The sequence below is a fragment of the Octodon degus genome, unplaced genomic scaffold (genome assembly GCF_000260255.1).
Source record: "Octodon degus isolate 3935 unplaced genomic scaffold, OctDeg1.0 scaffold00097, whole genome shotgun sequence".
NCBI lineage: Eukaryota > Metazoa > Chordata > Mammalia > Rodentia > Octodontidae > Octodon > Octodon degus.
This window is the reverse complement of record NW_004524673.1, coordinates 8,135,738-8,151,608: the sequence shown is the minus strand read 5'-3', so window position 1 is coordinate 8,151,608 and position 15,871 is coordinate 8,135,738. Positions and strand designations below refer to the sequence as shown.

Here is a 15,871-nt window from a genome sequence, read left to right as displayed (position 1 = left end):
GGAGGCGGCGCGGCGCCCCGCAGCCCTCGGCCGGCGCGGCTGCCCCGGTGTCCGCGGCCGTCAGCGGCGCCAACTCGCTCTTGCTGAGGAGAGGGCGGCTGAAGAGGAATTTGTCCGCGGCCGCCGCCGCCTCGTCGTCCTCGTCGTTGTCCCCCGCCGCTGCCGCCTCGCACAGCCCGGGCGCCGCCGGCCTCCCCGCCTCCTGCTCGGCCTCGGCGTCACTCTGCACCCGGAGCCTGGACAGGAAGACGCTGCTCGTGAAGCACCGGCAGCTGCTGCAGCTGCAGCCGTCGGACCGCGACTGGGTGAGGAACCAGCTCCAGCGGGGCTGCGTGCACGTCTTCGACCGCCACATGGCTTCAGCCTACCTGCGCCCGGTGCTCTGCACGCTGGACACCACGGCCGGCGAAGTGGCCGCCCGCCTCCTGCAGCTGGGCCACAAAGGCGGTGGCGTGGTGAAGGTGCTGGGCCAGGGGCCCGGGCCCACGGCCGCCAGGCCCCGGCTCGCGCCCCCCGAGGGCCGGGACGCGGGTGCCGTCGGGGGTGCCCCGCGCGCGCCCCCCGCTGACCTGCCGCTGCCCGCCGGCTGCCCCCGCGCCAGCCCCGCGCCCTCGGACTCCAGCCCTGGGCAGCCGCGCCCGGAGGGTCCTGCCTCCGCGGCCGGCGCCCCGCGGCGTCTGGACGGTGCGGCTTCTGACACTGAGAGCTTCAGCCTGAGCCCCAGCGCCGAGAGCGTGTCCGACCGGCTGGACCTCTACAGCAGCGGCAGCGCTTCCTCGTCGTCCGAGGAGCTCGACGCCGACTCCGGCCAGCCCCACCGCTCCTGCCGCCCCGTCCAGTCCCGGCCACCCTCCCCGACGGCTTCCCCACCTCCACCGCAGCAGACAGTGTCGGGGGGCGTCGAGGGCCTTGACAGGGCGGCCCAGGAGGGTCCTCGGGAGCAGAAGGCTGCGGCAGCAGCCCCGGGGGCTCCCCTGTCGACCCCCGGGAGGAACAGATCCACCTTGGAGAAGGGACCTCTGCCGCCCACCCTGTACGTGCAACTCCACGGCGAGACCACCCGGCGACTGGAGGCAGATGAGAAGCCACTACAGATCCAAAATGACTACCTCTTCCAGCTAGGATTTGGGGAGCTTTGGAGGGTGCAGGAAGAAGGCATGGACTCGGAGATTGGCTGCCTCATCCGCTTCTATGCAGGTAAGAAAGCCTTGGGCACGTTGACATGTGGGATCTAACACTGGATGCAGCCCACGAATGAATTCAGTTCCCGCTGCATTTGATATTCTTTTTAGCTTTCACACATAATCTATGTAAGTACTGTATTAATCGAGCGATCTTTAAATCGAGTTTCCTTCAATCTGGAGGGCTCAGGCTGGAGAGCTGACCACCAGGAGATACAGGAGGCAGGTACATACTCCTGAAAGAGTACACTTAACACTAAAGGTGCTTTCTTAGTGTCTGCTCCCCCTTGGGCTTGCCCACTTTTAGACAATTTGTGATTTCAGGTAAACTATCACGTGCCCAAAATATCAAAAGAGGAAAATGACCCACAAAAAATGTTCTACAACAGCCCTCCCTACACGTGGCTGTCCGCAGTTTACCATTGCTAGACTTTTAAGTACAGTCTGTGCCATCATGAGCTTGTTCCTTGTCAGTTTATGCCCGTGTTTGTGCCACTCTGCCAGTTTAACTCAGGGAGTCCTCATTAGCCACTGGACAAATAAGATCCTTGCTTTTAGTGCTATTTTCTCCCAGCACTTCTTTGCGTTATTTCAGTCTCCTCTATAAGTTGAGTCTTCCACAAAAATAGTGTACCTGTTTCTTATAACTGACAGTTGCCATAGGACTTGAGTTCGCAGTAAGAATTTAAGTGTTTATTGTCTCTTCAGATGTGACCCAGAGCCCTCTCCAGTCCCAGTGCCAGATCAAGTTCTTGACTAGGAGTGACTAATGTTGTGTTTCTCTTTTGGCTAAAGACTGGGCTGGCATTAATTTAGGTTGATAGGTACTGGTTATTGTATTTGAGCTTTGTAAGTTGTTTGTGTCCTTTTCTGACTTGAAAAATTGAGTTGTTAGTGATAAGTTCTTAGTGATAAGAATTAAGTTAGAGAGAGGAATTTAGTCAGGAGAATTAAATGTTTGGCAACCTTAGATTTTAGATGGTTGGTTATGGTGGAAAAATCGTACTAGCAACTCCATTGATCTGTAGCTGTTGTTTCCATTTAATGTGTTTGGTTTAACTTGTGTTCTATCAGGTTATTCACTTCAAATGAAATTTTTACTCCCACACTGAGATAAGCAACCACAGTGAAATGTTCTAAGTTTTATTGAAGTTCTTAAGTGGGTTTCTGATGAATCTTTGCTTTACAAAGAAAGCCTTTGGATTTGAAAATAGATGGCTTTAAAAAAATGTTTAAACAACTACTCTATCCCTTTGTCCTAGGACATATAATTTGCTAAGTATTACTGTATTACAGAAATATGACTTTCACACTTGTAAGGAGAGTATTTGTTTTGTTAGCGTGAGAATGAATAGTGTATAAGAAGTGTCCTTAGAACTAACTACATGGAGGCAAGTACATACAAAAACAAGGTATATGAAATAAACTATCTGAGCTTATTTTAACAGGAAAAGAGCTCTGCAACCTCTATTCATGGTTCGCAATGCTGATCCTGATAAATATCCCATGGAAGGTTTTGGGTGTCACAGGTGCGAAATTAAAATCTTTGACTGTCTTTAGAGTGTCTGAGTGACACTGTTAAGTGTCACTGTATCCAGAAGGATATAGTAGGTGTTCCAACATTTTAAAAAAGTGTTCTAAGTATAAGCAGTGTTTTTATTTCTCCAACACATCTCAATGTAAAAATGACGAGTTTTTTTTTTTTTGTTTTTTTTTTGGTCAGATCTTAAATTTCTGGTGTGGTCTTTAATCTTCGGTTTTTTTTTTTAAAATGTTTATAAGAAGCAGTAATTGTCACTTTCTGAACTTAGTGCCTTATTTCTGTATGCATGACATAAATACATGTATGCCTCTGTGTATATGCTCATAAACATAGCTAATAAAATGAGGATATACATAGTATCTAGTCCTTAAGTACCCACCACTAGGCAGGTGTTCTACAAGGATGATGCTTGTTACAAGATGTCTATTTTTCTACTTTAAGCCTAAAAATGCCAGATGTCTATGTGCTGATATGTGCCAGAGAAGAAAATCAAGCATGTAATGCATGCACTGGAATTTTTGCAAGGAAGTTTTGTTATTAATGAGCAAAAAGGCCTTCTCCTAAGGTGATCAGCATTGTCAAGATTTCATATATAGGGAACGTTTTGTGCCAGCTTGAAGCAGTTCTTAGAAATAACCTTTATCTGCCAGTGAATATGTGACACTCAAAAGGAGAGTGTTCTGTTGTCATAGTTAATTCTTTCCCTAGGCAGAGCTTATTATTATTATTATTATTATTATTATTGTTATTTTGATTACACCCTTTAAAAGAGTGCTGGGAAATTCTTTGCCTTATGTGTTTTTATGATTTTTATATAACTTATTTTTAAATTTATTGCTGTATGTGTTTTTGTTTGTGAGTGGAGCTAAGGATCACAAAGATGTTTCTTTTGAATATTTTCTTTATTTAAATTGAGCCCATTATTTACTGTCTAGTGTATCTAATATGCTACTTTTTAAAGTACACTGTTGTCCATCACAGAGCTTTAGTTTTCTTGAGGGTCATCTTTCAATTACATTTGAGTGTTTATAACCTGACTCAGATTATTTTTAAAGGTTTTAAAAGCTGTTTGTGGTTGCTTTAAATAGTTAAATATTTATTTGGGCAGAAGAAAATCAAAGTCTTTAATGAAATTGAAGTGCTATCTAATTATGGAGTTGTTAATGAAAACTGAAGTTTGAAAATTGTATTGTACCTCTTAGGAAGCCATTCTCTTAGCTGTTTTAAAGTATGGCAAAATTGAAATGCTTTTATTTGAAGAAGTTAATTGTCTGAGGTATGCCAATTATGTTAACATTTAGTTTCCTTTTCAAATATGACATTTAAATTTTGCCTGAAAGTTAAAAGAAAAAAAAATCAAGGACTTAGATTACCTGACATAAGTTTCTGAGCAAGAGCAGTATTAAATTATATTTTTTGACTCTTCATCTGCCACCTTTCCGGTGTAGCATAGCCTGGCTGTTTCAGTTCAAAGTGTAACAAGGAGAAAGGGTTTTGACAGAGTGCAGAGCACACACGCACTGTACCTGGTGACCCTCAGATAAGATGTTTTCATGTGAAACTCCTTGAGATTGCTTAGGAGACAATCTTCTTACCCTTCTCATATATCTTGTCTTTTGTCCTTCTGGGAATGATCAATCCTTGCATGATTTCCTACATAGAAACCAAAAAGGGGTGGATCAGCACTAAGCTGTAAATTTGACAAGCAGGTTCTTATTACTATAATTACAGTAGTATTGAGTAACATGGTTTGAACACGTGACACGTGTGTGCTTGAACAGACCTTTTAAATACAGTTTTAAATTTATTGTTTATATTTTCCTTTTTATAGTTTGAGTTTTTTATCTTTCCTTATTTTTTCTGATGTAAAGTACATTTTTTTTTGTAATTATGCTTTGATAACATCTATAAAACTTTGAATTTTATCTTGGAAATCTTATAAAGCCTTCACATAATTATTATTGTATTTGTCCTGTCAGAAACATCATTAGGGAGGAGCTGGTGTCAGTCCTCTTTTCAGAAAGAGAAACTGATGTACAGCGACTTGACTTTTATTGGTTTTGTAGTTTTTCAGTCCTTGGTAGTGCCAAGGATAGAGCTAGGATCTTCTGTTTTGTAATTCATATCACTTTTCATGAATCTGGTGAATTTCATTTACATTTGAATTTTTCACTTGGTTGGAAGCAGTAAAAAATATACTGTGTTTGTTGATAATGAAGTAACATTATCCTCTTGTCCTGAGTGGTGTTTCCTGTAAAATGTGAATCATTCTATTTTTATCATGCTACCTTTAAAATGTTCAGAACTGAGACTGACAAATAGTAGATAATATAGATTAATGTTCTTAAACATTTAATTGCATCAAGTAATACTACATTTAAATTAAATTGATGTAAAGTTTAAATAATTTTTTTTTTCATGAAGAGGACTGAGCCCAGGTTCTCACAAATACTAAGCAAGCACTTTACCACTAAGCCACACTCCCCAGCCATACACAATTCTTTTATTCTCCTATTTAAGCATGTCTCAATTGTTAAACTGAATTTTCCTTGGAAAGTAAGAAATTAACACTTCACCTGAAAAATGTGTAACTTCAAGAGTGAGGCTGTGATTTTTTTTAAATGCCCTTTTAAAACATTTCCTTTAAAGTACTGAAAAACACCAATCATTAAAGGACATATTTATCTTTTATTGTAAAGTCAAATTATGTATACATTGATGTTAAATAGTGCTTTGTTAGTATTAGTGTGCTCTTGTACCATTTTTATAAATCATGTGTTATATAACAGAGAGTAAGTTCTTCACCTTCATATTCATCATACTTCTTCTTAAAATGGTGTTTTGTAGTCATTAAAATAAATGGTAGTAAGAGGAGGTGGGCGTAAATGAGTTTGTATAAAGATTTAGGTCTTTTTCTTCTTGTAAGATTGTCACTTAAGGACAGGGCATGAAACTCAGTGACTGAGCACATGCTTACCCTGGAAAACTGAAAAATTGATTATCTTAAATGATTAGTTACCCAGAAGTAGTTATTGTTTCATGTAAGATGTATTTGTTGCTTCTCATTCTCTTTCTTCTTTGAAGCCTGAATTTAGGTTTTATTATCAATATGACATTCACTGACATTGTACATGTTCTAACCATACAACACTTGGCATTTTTGTTTAACATTTGTGGAATTTTGTTAAGCAGCTGGTGCTGTGTGCCCTGATTCTTCAACCTTCCATCCTGTTGAGTCCTCAGGGATGTATTAAACACTTGCACGGACACAGGTATTTCTCCCATGGCTGGGGATTTTGGATGCGCTGCGTACTCTACTATTAATATTAATATCTTCTGTTTTATGTGAGTGAATTTGTGTACTTCAAGAGCAATCCTAAGTTTCCTTAGAGTTAGCAGTGTTCCTTTTTCTCCAAGTCATCTCTTATCTCAATTTTGAAATTAATTTATCAAGGCAGCTGTCAAATGAGGGTTCATAGGTTTAGTGATTTTGTTGTATGCCAGTTTATCTGGAAAAGGATTTTGTTATAGTGTGAAAGTAGAGAGATCCTCAATAGAAAATCTGTTCCTTTAAAGACACCTGACTTTGAAACAGAGGAAGAGACATTATCAAGATACGTGAAACAGACTGGGAAAATAAAGCCTTTATTTTTTCTTTAACATCTCACCTTGTAAAACTCATTCTGTCCCTTTAATCATATACATCTGGTAGAACAGTAGTAATGAAGGGTTTTAAATGTGGCCTATCTCACTGTGCTTCTAGAGCAAACCCTTTTTTATACTTACCTTTGGTTTTTCTAAAGATAGTATAATTTAAAAGAAATTGGTCATGTAGATTCTTTGTAGACATTAGGTATTTATGACCCAAGGCTGTGTGTGTAACTGACTAGATTTATATGCACCTCCAGCTCTAGTTTTTAGAAAGTTTGATAAACTGAAACCCAAGGATCTGGAAAGAATAGACTGTAATGATACATAGATTAAAGAACTTCATGGGGGCTGGGGAGATGGCTCAGTGGAATAAAGTGCTTCCCTGGCAAGCACAAGGGCCTGAGTTCAATCCCTGGTCTTGCAAAAAAAAAAAAAAAAAAAAAAAAAAAAAAAGGCAGATCACTATGAGTCTGATCTAGTAGTGAGACCCTGAACACCCTGTAGACCCTTCCCTAAAATAAAAAAATTAAATAAATAAATTTCAAATCAAACAATGTAGTGATCAACAACAACAACAAAAAAAGAACTTCAGGGTATTTGGTTAACTGAAATAGCAGGGCTTTCAAGTTGTGTGATACTGTACTTTTATCAAGCATAATAACAGTTACTGATTAATAGAGAATTATGATTTAATTTTAGAGGCAGAATAGTTTTATTGTGTTACTGTGAGTTGGCCTGCTGTATGGTTCTGTGTGTTCAGTGTAACAAAGCATAATCATCCCACAATGCCCTATTCGCAGGGAAATAATTTTTTCCCTGTTGTATTTTTTGTATTTGATATTTTTAAAAACATGGTGCAATGCATGTAATGATAAAGAGTCTTGTTGAGGTGTCAGTCTACTGGCATCTGTATTTGTAGCCTAAATGTTGTATTAAAAATGAGGCACGTCAAGGGTGGTAGTGCACGTCTCTGTCCCAGCACTTTGTGGGGCAGTTGAGGCAAGAGGATCACAATTCAAACCTAGCCTGGGCAGCCTAACAAGACCTTGTCTCGAAGTAAAAAAAAAAAATGACTGAGATTGCAGCTCAGCATGAATGCCCTGGATGAAATTATTTTTAGGTTTTGTGAATGTGAAGTATCAATACTTTTAACAAAGACAAAGAAGAAATAGAATTTTTGGAATAAACTTTTTAAATGAAGCTTGACTAAAACAATTTAGTCTCATTTTCAAGTTGAAAGATTGAATAAAATTTCAACATAATTTAGTTTTGGACTGTTTCAATATTGAGTGAAAAATCTATTCAGAAATTTTGAAGTTTGAGATAAATTAGTTTCTTTTCTTGTTATTTTTCACATTCTTTTCAAGCGGAAAGAGATTTGTTTGGTGCTATTTCTTCTGACTCATATCTGATGGAGAACAGTTAAGAATGAGTTTTTTCACATACCTGCCTCAGTTAATAATATGTTCAAATGTTGGAGCTTTCTTTTCAGATACCTGGGCATGTTTTTAAATACAGTGAAAGAAAGTATGGTCTGTACTTGTTCTCATTGAATATTTAATTATTACCTGATTTTGCATCCAGTTCACTTCTGAAAACATGATCCAAAGACTGAAATTTTATACAGAGAGCCTACTTTTGCCCTTTACTATGTACTCCTAAGGAATTATTTTTTTTCTTCCCATCCACATACTTCAAGAGTTGTTTTTGTAGTTCCTTAGTGTTCGAACTGTATCTTGGAGTTTTTGAGTTTGGTTCCTGCTGCTGCTGCTGCATCGTTGCTGTGTCTGTGTCTGTCTGTATGTCTGTCTTGAGTGGAGTGAGTATAACACTTTTTCAAAACACAACTTTGGGAAAGATTTTGAAGCCTTTGTCTCACCATCTGATTGAAAGAAAATGTATGTAGTTTAAAGAAAGTCTAAGAGTCGGGAAAGTTAGGTATTTGTTTTAACTATTCTGGGCTTTGATATCCTCATCTGTGGAAGAATGGAATTGGAGTAGAACAAGCCTAAGATCTCTTCCAACACTGAGGCTCCAATATAGAGAATGTTTTTAGGAATTTGAAAGTTATAGTTGTTTTAAATTCTCTAAGACCTTTTAGATTTTTAAAAGGTCAAATCTCCTGTCTTTTTTTTTTGTATTTAGGACAGGGTCTACAGGGTCTCACTATGTAGATTGGACTCATAGTGATTTTCTGTTTTCAGCCTCCCAAGCGCTGGGATTGCAGGCGTGCGCCACCATGCCCAGTCTCAATCGCTGACAATCGCTGCATCTCAGTCGCCTTCTCAGCATGCCCCAGTGCTCTGCTTAAGCAGGCGCTTTAGTCTGCTGAGCTTTTCTTATAGGGAAAGAAAGAGCTTGGATCTGATATACACAAGAAAGCCTGAGGATTGCAACCAAAGCAGACTTTTTCTGGTAGATTGAAATTAAAAGAAATATATTATATTTGATTTACCCTGTCTTTGCTAGACCTGTTCTCCAAAGTGTAGTATTCAGTGTATAATAGATGATTTAATAGTCTTTTATTTAAATGAAAGTAAGATTCTTTTCTTAAATTGACTTAATTTACCTTCAGGATTCACTTTACTAAGTTTATTGTAATAACTGTTTTAGAGAGATCCAGATTTGCTACTGAATTGACTTTAACTTATCTCCGTGTCTCTACTGGTGCCTGGAGCCAAGAGAACCACTTGAAGAAAATGAAATCTTTGCTTTATTTTGATTTTAGATCCCACACAGATCGTTTAGCCCAACATCTATGTACTATAGATATGGAAAGTATACCCATAAATGTTTGAGTGTGTGATCCGAGATCTTTGATCAAGTCAGTCTCAGAATTAAGAAAAGTACGCAGGTGTTTTTGTTTTTGTTGACTCCAACCCAGGCTTCACCTGAACTTGGCAAGTGCTCTCCCACTAAGCAACATGTAACCTTTTATTTATAAGCTTATTTATAAGAGCTCCAGTATTGTACTCTCCCTTTATTTAGAGAGGGTCTTGCTATGCAGTTCAGACTGGCCTTAAATTCACTTTGTAACCCAGGCCTACCTCCAGCTCTCAGCCATCCTTCTCGCCTCAGCCTCTTGAGTGCTGGAATTATGAGCACGTGTCAGGAAGCCCAACTTTTGACTGGTCTTTGAATTTATTATTGATAATGAAAGTTAAAAATCTGTATGCCTTATACATTTGATGGTTTCTAATTATCTTAGAATTTACCTAGTTTCTTTCATTCTAATCAGCTCTTTTGAGAGTTTACGTATCACTAAGAGGTTTTTTTTTTTTTTTTTTGATAGTAGATATTGACCTCAGGATCTCATGCTTGACAGGCGGGTGCTGTGCCTCTGAGCTATATCCTGGCTCTTACCGAGATTATAAGGAGAGAGCATCTAATGGAACACTGAATATTTTCACTGTACAGAGAAAATTGGGGGACTTAGGATGTTGGATAGTGGGCTGAGGAAAGGTATGCTAGACAGTCAGTGTTGATTCTTCTAGTACTTTTTGAATTTTTGAATGTCATCCCAAATTCATTACATATAGCTTATTATTCCAGTGCATATTCACAGTTCTACCTGTGTGACATAAAAAATTAAAACAACTCTGTTCAGTAATCTTTGTTGTATATTGCTTTGGAAAGTATTGTTAGATCTCCTACTACTTTGAATTCATTCATTTTCTCTTAAATTTATTGTCTTCTCTTCTCTCTCCTTTCTCACCTTCTTTTCCCTTCCCTCTCCTCCTCCCCTCTTCCCCTTTCCTTTCCTCCCCTCCTCTTTCTCTTCTTCTCCCTTCCTCTCCTCTGAGGGAGGAATTATCCTGCTCCTGTTATCTGCTACTACTTTGAATTCATTCATTTTCTTTTTGAATTCTTGCTCTTTCTCTTCCCCTTCTTCTCCCTTCCCCTCCCCTCTCCTCTGAAGGAGGAATTGTCCTGTTTCTTTTAATTAAAAAGGGAGTTTGTGTACTCTGGAAACAAATTTCCTGATATTTTAGGACTGTAAGAGATTGCCTATAACATTAATTTATTTCTATTTTTATTTTATGCTAAAGTTTTGGCTTCCTGTACATAGACGTTAACCTGTTGAATCAGTTAATTTCTCAGAAATTACTGTTCGTTTTTAATATGTAGAATGGAACTGTTTTAAAGTGCATAGTACAAAAGGGTAAAATTACATTGCCTCTGGCATATTGAATGTGTACTCCAGATGCTGAGGAGAGATGTCTCTTGATGGTCTCTTAGAGAGCTGGTATGGCTGGGGTGCAGCTGACATTCAGTTTTGAACAAGGAACTCTCCTGCATAAATACTTCTACACTTGGCAGAGTCATTCTGTTTCTTGTACACAGATGCACACATATGTTCTCTGTTGAGTACTGAGGTAGGAGGTAATAGGAGATGGTAGTTACATTTATGGGTGAAGAGTATAGGTAATGTAAATAGTTTTGGGGGCAAAAATCTCTTTGAAAAGTTCCTAATTTTGTTCAACATTTTTTCCTACAGATTTATTGGTAAGTTATTGTGGATGGCCTGTTCATACCATTTCCTTTTTAATGTATTTAGTACAGGATCTATATGGTCTCACTACACAGATCAGACTCGTAGTGATCCTCCTGTTTTTCAGCCTCCCAAGCACTGGGATTACAGGCATGCGCTGCCAGTCTCATTTGCCCAGTCTCGTTAACATCTCAGTACACCCTGGAGGCGGGGCCAGCATGGCATGCTGGGGATCGAACTCCGGTCCCTGCATGTACCTAAGCAGGTGCTTTAATCTGCTGAGGTATCTGGCTGGTCCTGCCTGTTCATATCTTGCCCACATTTTTTAAAACATATTTTTTGGGGCTGGGGAGATGGCTCAGTAGAATAAGTGCTTGCCTGGCAAAGGGCCTGAGTTCAATCCCCAGTTCAAAAAAAATTATACTGCTTTATAGATCTTTTTGAGAAAACTAGATGTTTTTAGGAAAACTAGTTTGGTTTTTAAAGTCACTAACACTGAGTCTCTGCTATCCTTAGGAAGGTCTTCCTTACCCACAAATTAAAAAATATTTTTACTCATATTTTCTATATTTTGTTATTTCTTTTTAATATATAATGTATATATTTATTTATTTTATATTGTATTCTTTTAATTTTTTCTTTTTTCCTCTTTTTTTTTTTTCATTTGGCAGAACTGGGGATTGAACTCAGGACCCTGCGCTTGCCAGGCAAGCACTTATTCTACTGAGATATCTCCCTGGCCCCCTTTTTTTTTCTAATTAACGTTATTGAAAATCAATAATTATACAGCATATTAAAAATTGTAGGCAAATATTGAAATGTGAGAGATAAGATGTAGACAGAGTGAATTTTAGAGAAATATTTCTGAAATGAATACATAGCGTGAGATTAATAATAGATTGCACATTGTAAATAGATTATTTACAAACTTAAATAACAATATAACAATATAACAATATAAATTGTCCAAAATAAAAGTGAAGAAATAAGAATTTGCAGATCAGTCATATAGTAGTTCTCTCTGTGCCAAAATCAAGAAACTTATATTCATATAATTAGAATTCTCAAAATAGAAAGGGGTAGCCAATAAATGTTAGAAGATTTAAAATTTCTAGCGCCTGCTCACACAGACATAGGGGCCAAGGGTTCAATCCCCAGCTTGTTGTGCTGGCCCTGCCCGGTTGGTGTGCTGAGACTGGGATTGAGACTGGGTGTGATCATGTGTACCTTTAATCCCAGTTTATGGAAGGCTGAACACAGGCAGATCACTATGAGTCTGATCTATGTAGTGAGACCCTTTACTAAAACACACACACACAAAAATAAATAAAAAAATAAAGATTTAAAATTTCAGAATTTAGTTGAAATTATAGCACCACATTTCCAAGAAAAATGAACCTTTTGCACAAGAAATTTGAATAAAATCATACCAAGATACACAAAAATGAAATTGTCCAAAACTAATTATAAAGAAAAAATCATTAAAGCATATACATAAAGAATATTAGCTATGGAAGAACAAAATTAAATGGAAGAACAGGGGGCCTGGCCCTAGCTCAGTTCTTTAAGTGGCTGCTTCCACAAAGCTGTCAGCCTCAGGTTGCTTTAGTTTGATTCCCACAACTCCAGCCAGCCAAACCTGCCCTGAAGGCATTTGGAGCAAAAAATAAATAAGTAAATAAATGAATAAATGGAAGAACAAAATTAAATAGCATCTTATTCCATATTAGGAAAAAAAAGAGCAAGTGTGTAAGAAACTAGACTAATTAATTCAAAGGACTGAAAGAAAAAAAAGATCTGTCTTCATTGAATTTTATACTTATCAAACATATCTTTGAAAACTGAAAGTAAAATGTTTTCCAGTTATACACATTCAAAATATTCTAATACCTATAACAAAGAGCATAATTCAGAAGGCAAGAGAAGTTGCTGTATAGTCCTGGATACAGAATAAAGAGCTCTTAAAATGGTAGTTATTCAGGACTATGTAAAATATATTAGATGAACCCATTTAAAAGGTCATTGAAGATATCTACAAAACAGTAGCAATCTTATGTCGGTTTATATACATATTTTTTCGTGTGTGTGTGTGTGTGTAAGACAAGAAGTAATATAAAGTCAATGGAAAATGGAAAATACTTTTTTAAAAGTTTTTAATACTAGAAGATATCATACCATGTCTTTTAAGTAGATTGTAAGTCAAAGATACAATACAAATCTTAAAACAAAAATTAAGATTAAATAACATTCAGAAAATTAATTAAATATTAATTAATTAAAAATTAAATATTTCAAAACAATTCAACTAAGAAAAGGTTTTTGTGATAGTAAAGAATTACTAAGACTAAAACATAACATAAATACTGGAATGGCAAATACATGACCAGCACATCTGACATTTTGGGGATAGGATATCGCACAAAGTTCTGGTAAGTTGTGGACATGGTCAGTGTCCATACGCTTATGGTGGCCAGGTGTCACTTGTGGGACTGAGCTACTGCTATTTCCTTGATATCCACCCTGTAGACCACACAGAATCATGACCCACAGGGTGCAGGAGAAGTCCATCTGTCGAGTATGCTGATGGAAACATTTTGCTGCTGTATACAAAAGAATGATTGAAAGACTGCTTTTGTATACCTCTTTTTCTCCTGTGTTTAGTTGTTTGCCCTATTTGGTGGGTTCTTTTCATTCTCATTAGTGGAATTGTGGTCATTTTGATTTCTCTCTACAATATCTAGAATATCTTTTTTTTTTTTTTTTTTTTTTTTTTTTTTTTTGCGGAACCAGGGATTGAACTCAGGCCTTTGCGCTTGCCAGGGAAGTGTTTATTCTACTGAGCCTTCTCCCCCATCCCCTAGAATATCTGTTAGTAGTCTGTGTAGAGTTGGCTTTGTCATCATGAAATTCTTTAGTTGTTCTTTGTTATGGAATTTTTTCTCTTCTCCATCATACTTGAAAGAGTTTAGCAGGTTATATCAGTCTGGGTTGGAATTTGTTTTCTTGCAAGACTTGTAGTACTTTGCTCCATGCTTTTGACTTGTTTGTGAAGAGAAATCTTCCATTCTGATGGGTTTTCCTTTAGATGTGATCTGTTTCTTTTCTTTAGCAGCTTTTAGTATATTGTTCTAGTGCTGAATTTCTGGGATCTTGACTATTATTATATGTCTGGGTGTGGTTTTCATTGGGTTGATGTTATTTGGAGTTCTGCTTCGGTTACCTGAATGTCAGGTTGTTTCCCCATATTTGGGAAGTTTTCTGCTATTACTTCTGCCCTTATTTTTTTTTTTAATATCATTTGTATTGACTCCTTCTTTTTCATTGATGCCCATTAGTCTTATATTGTTCATTTTTGTATCATCTCGCAGTTGTTGAATTATTTTTTCCTGCATCCTAGTTGTTTTTAAGAGATTTTTTTCTTACCTTTTCACTAGCTGCAATGGTGTCTTCAGGGTCTGAAAGTTTATTTTCACTTACATTCAAGCGGGTTTGCCAGCTTGTGGTTGAGGTTTTAATTTCCTGTATAGCACTTTGAATCTGCTTCATGCATTCTATTTCTTTCCTGAATTGCTCATTTAAGGATTCCAATATTTTTCTATTCTCCTCGTGTGTGTGTGTGTGTGTGTGTGTGTGTGTGTGTGTGTGTATACCAGGGACTGAATTCAGGATCTGGCACTTGCCAGGCAAGTGCTTATTCTACTGAGCTATGTCCCCGGCTGTCTCCTTTTTTCTTTTTTCAATCATTGTCTTCTTTAGAAGCACTTAGTACTTCTTTCATTATAGTTATCATTTCTTTTTTTACTTCAAAAATTATTTCTGGGGCCAGGGAGACGGCTCAGTGGAATAAGCGCTTCCCTGGCAAGCGCCAAGGGCCTGAGTTCAATCCCCAGTTCCACCAAAAAAAAAAAAAAAAAAAAAAAAAAAAAAAAGAAATTATTTCTGATCTGATTTCCTCTATACCTTTCTGCTGTTGTTTCTTTACTTGAGATGTTATTATTTCAGAGATTTCAAGTGTGTGATTTCCAATTTCTTCTATGCTATTGTCTCCTGCATTTGTTCTGGATGGGCTCGGGGCCTGAGAATGTATTTTGCTTCTTCCCCTTGTCATTTTGTGTAGAGCTTTGGTAGAGTTACTACCTTAGCACCAAGTTGGGAACTACCAAGTCCAAACTCGTCCAGGTGGGTGTGGCTTGGGTCTAGCTGCTGTGGTCCACTTCTTCCTGCTGCTGCCCTTGGAGTGAACCTGCTGTGCCACTTTCCCAAGATGTTCTGCTCCTGGATCAGCTGGGTGGGTCTTGTTTCTAGTCTAGTCTCTCTGCAGGGAGCTCTGCTGCAGGGTTCCACACTGGGTCTGTCTGATAGATGAAGTTCCACTGACATGCTGGGCCTGGGCACTGGCTCGAATGAAGATTGGGCAGGCCCCGCGGTCTCACTCACATGCTGGGTCTAGGTTGAATGAGGTTCAGGCAGGCCCCAGGTGGTCTTACTCACATGCTGGACCTGGGCTCTGGGTCTAACAAGGATCTGGTGGGTCCCGGGTGGTCTCACTCACACACCAGGCCTGGGCTCTGGGTCGAATCTCAATATATTTTTATTAGCATCTAATATTTTGTAAAATATTAGGCTTCACTCTAGTATTTTCACACGTGTGTGTTTTTGAGCATATCAATTGCATCTTTACATCTGTTTATTCTATTATTCTTGTCTGATAATAGCTGACCTTCCACTTTTTTTTAAGATTCTAAAGGCCGGCCAAATAGCTCAGCAGATTAAACCACCTGCAAGCCAGTGCAGGGGTCAGAGGTTCGATCCCTGGGCGTGACATGCTGGCCCTGTCCCTGGGGTGCACTGAGACAGCAATTGAGACTGGGCCTGGTGGTGTACACCCAGAGCTAAATCCCAAGAGCTATAATCCCAGCTCTTGGGAGGCTGTAAACAGGAGAATCACTATGAGTCCAATCTAATAATGAGACCCTGACCACCCTGAGGACCCTCCCCTAAAAT

General features: G+C 38.8%; 1 protein-coding gene across 1 annotated transcript in view; it reads left to right on the top strand.

The window, feature by feature from the left end:
• Phlpp1 (PH domain and leucine rich repeat protein phosphatase 1) overlaps positions 1 to 15,871 on the top strand; it is a 243,207-nt gene that overhangs the window by 471 nt on the left and 226,865 nt on the right. Inside the window, exon 2 of the mRNA XM_023723146.1 lies at positions 1 to 1,197. This exon is cut by the window's left edge and continues 89 nt beyond it. Coding sequence (XP_023578914.1) covers positions 1 to 1,197 — 1,197 coding nt within the window. The remainder of the gene's footprint in view (positions 1,198 to 15,871) is intronic.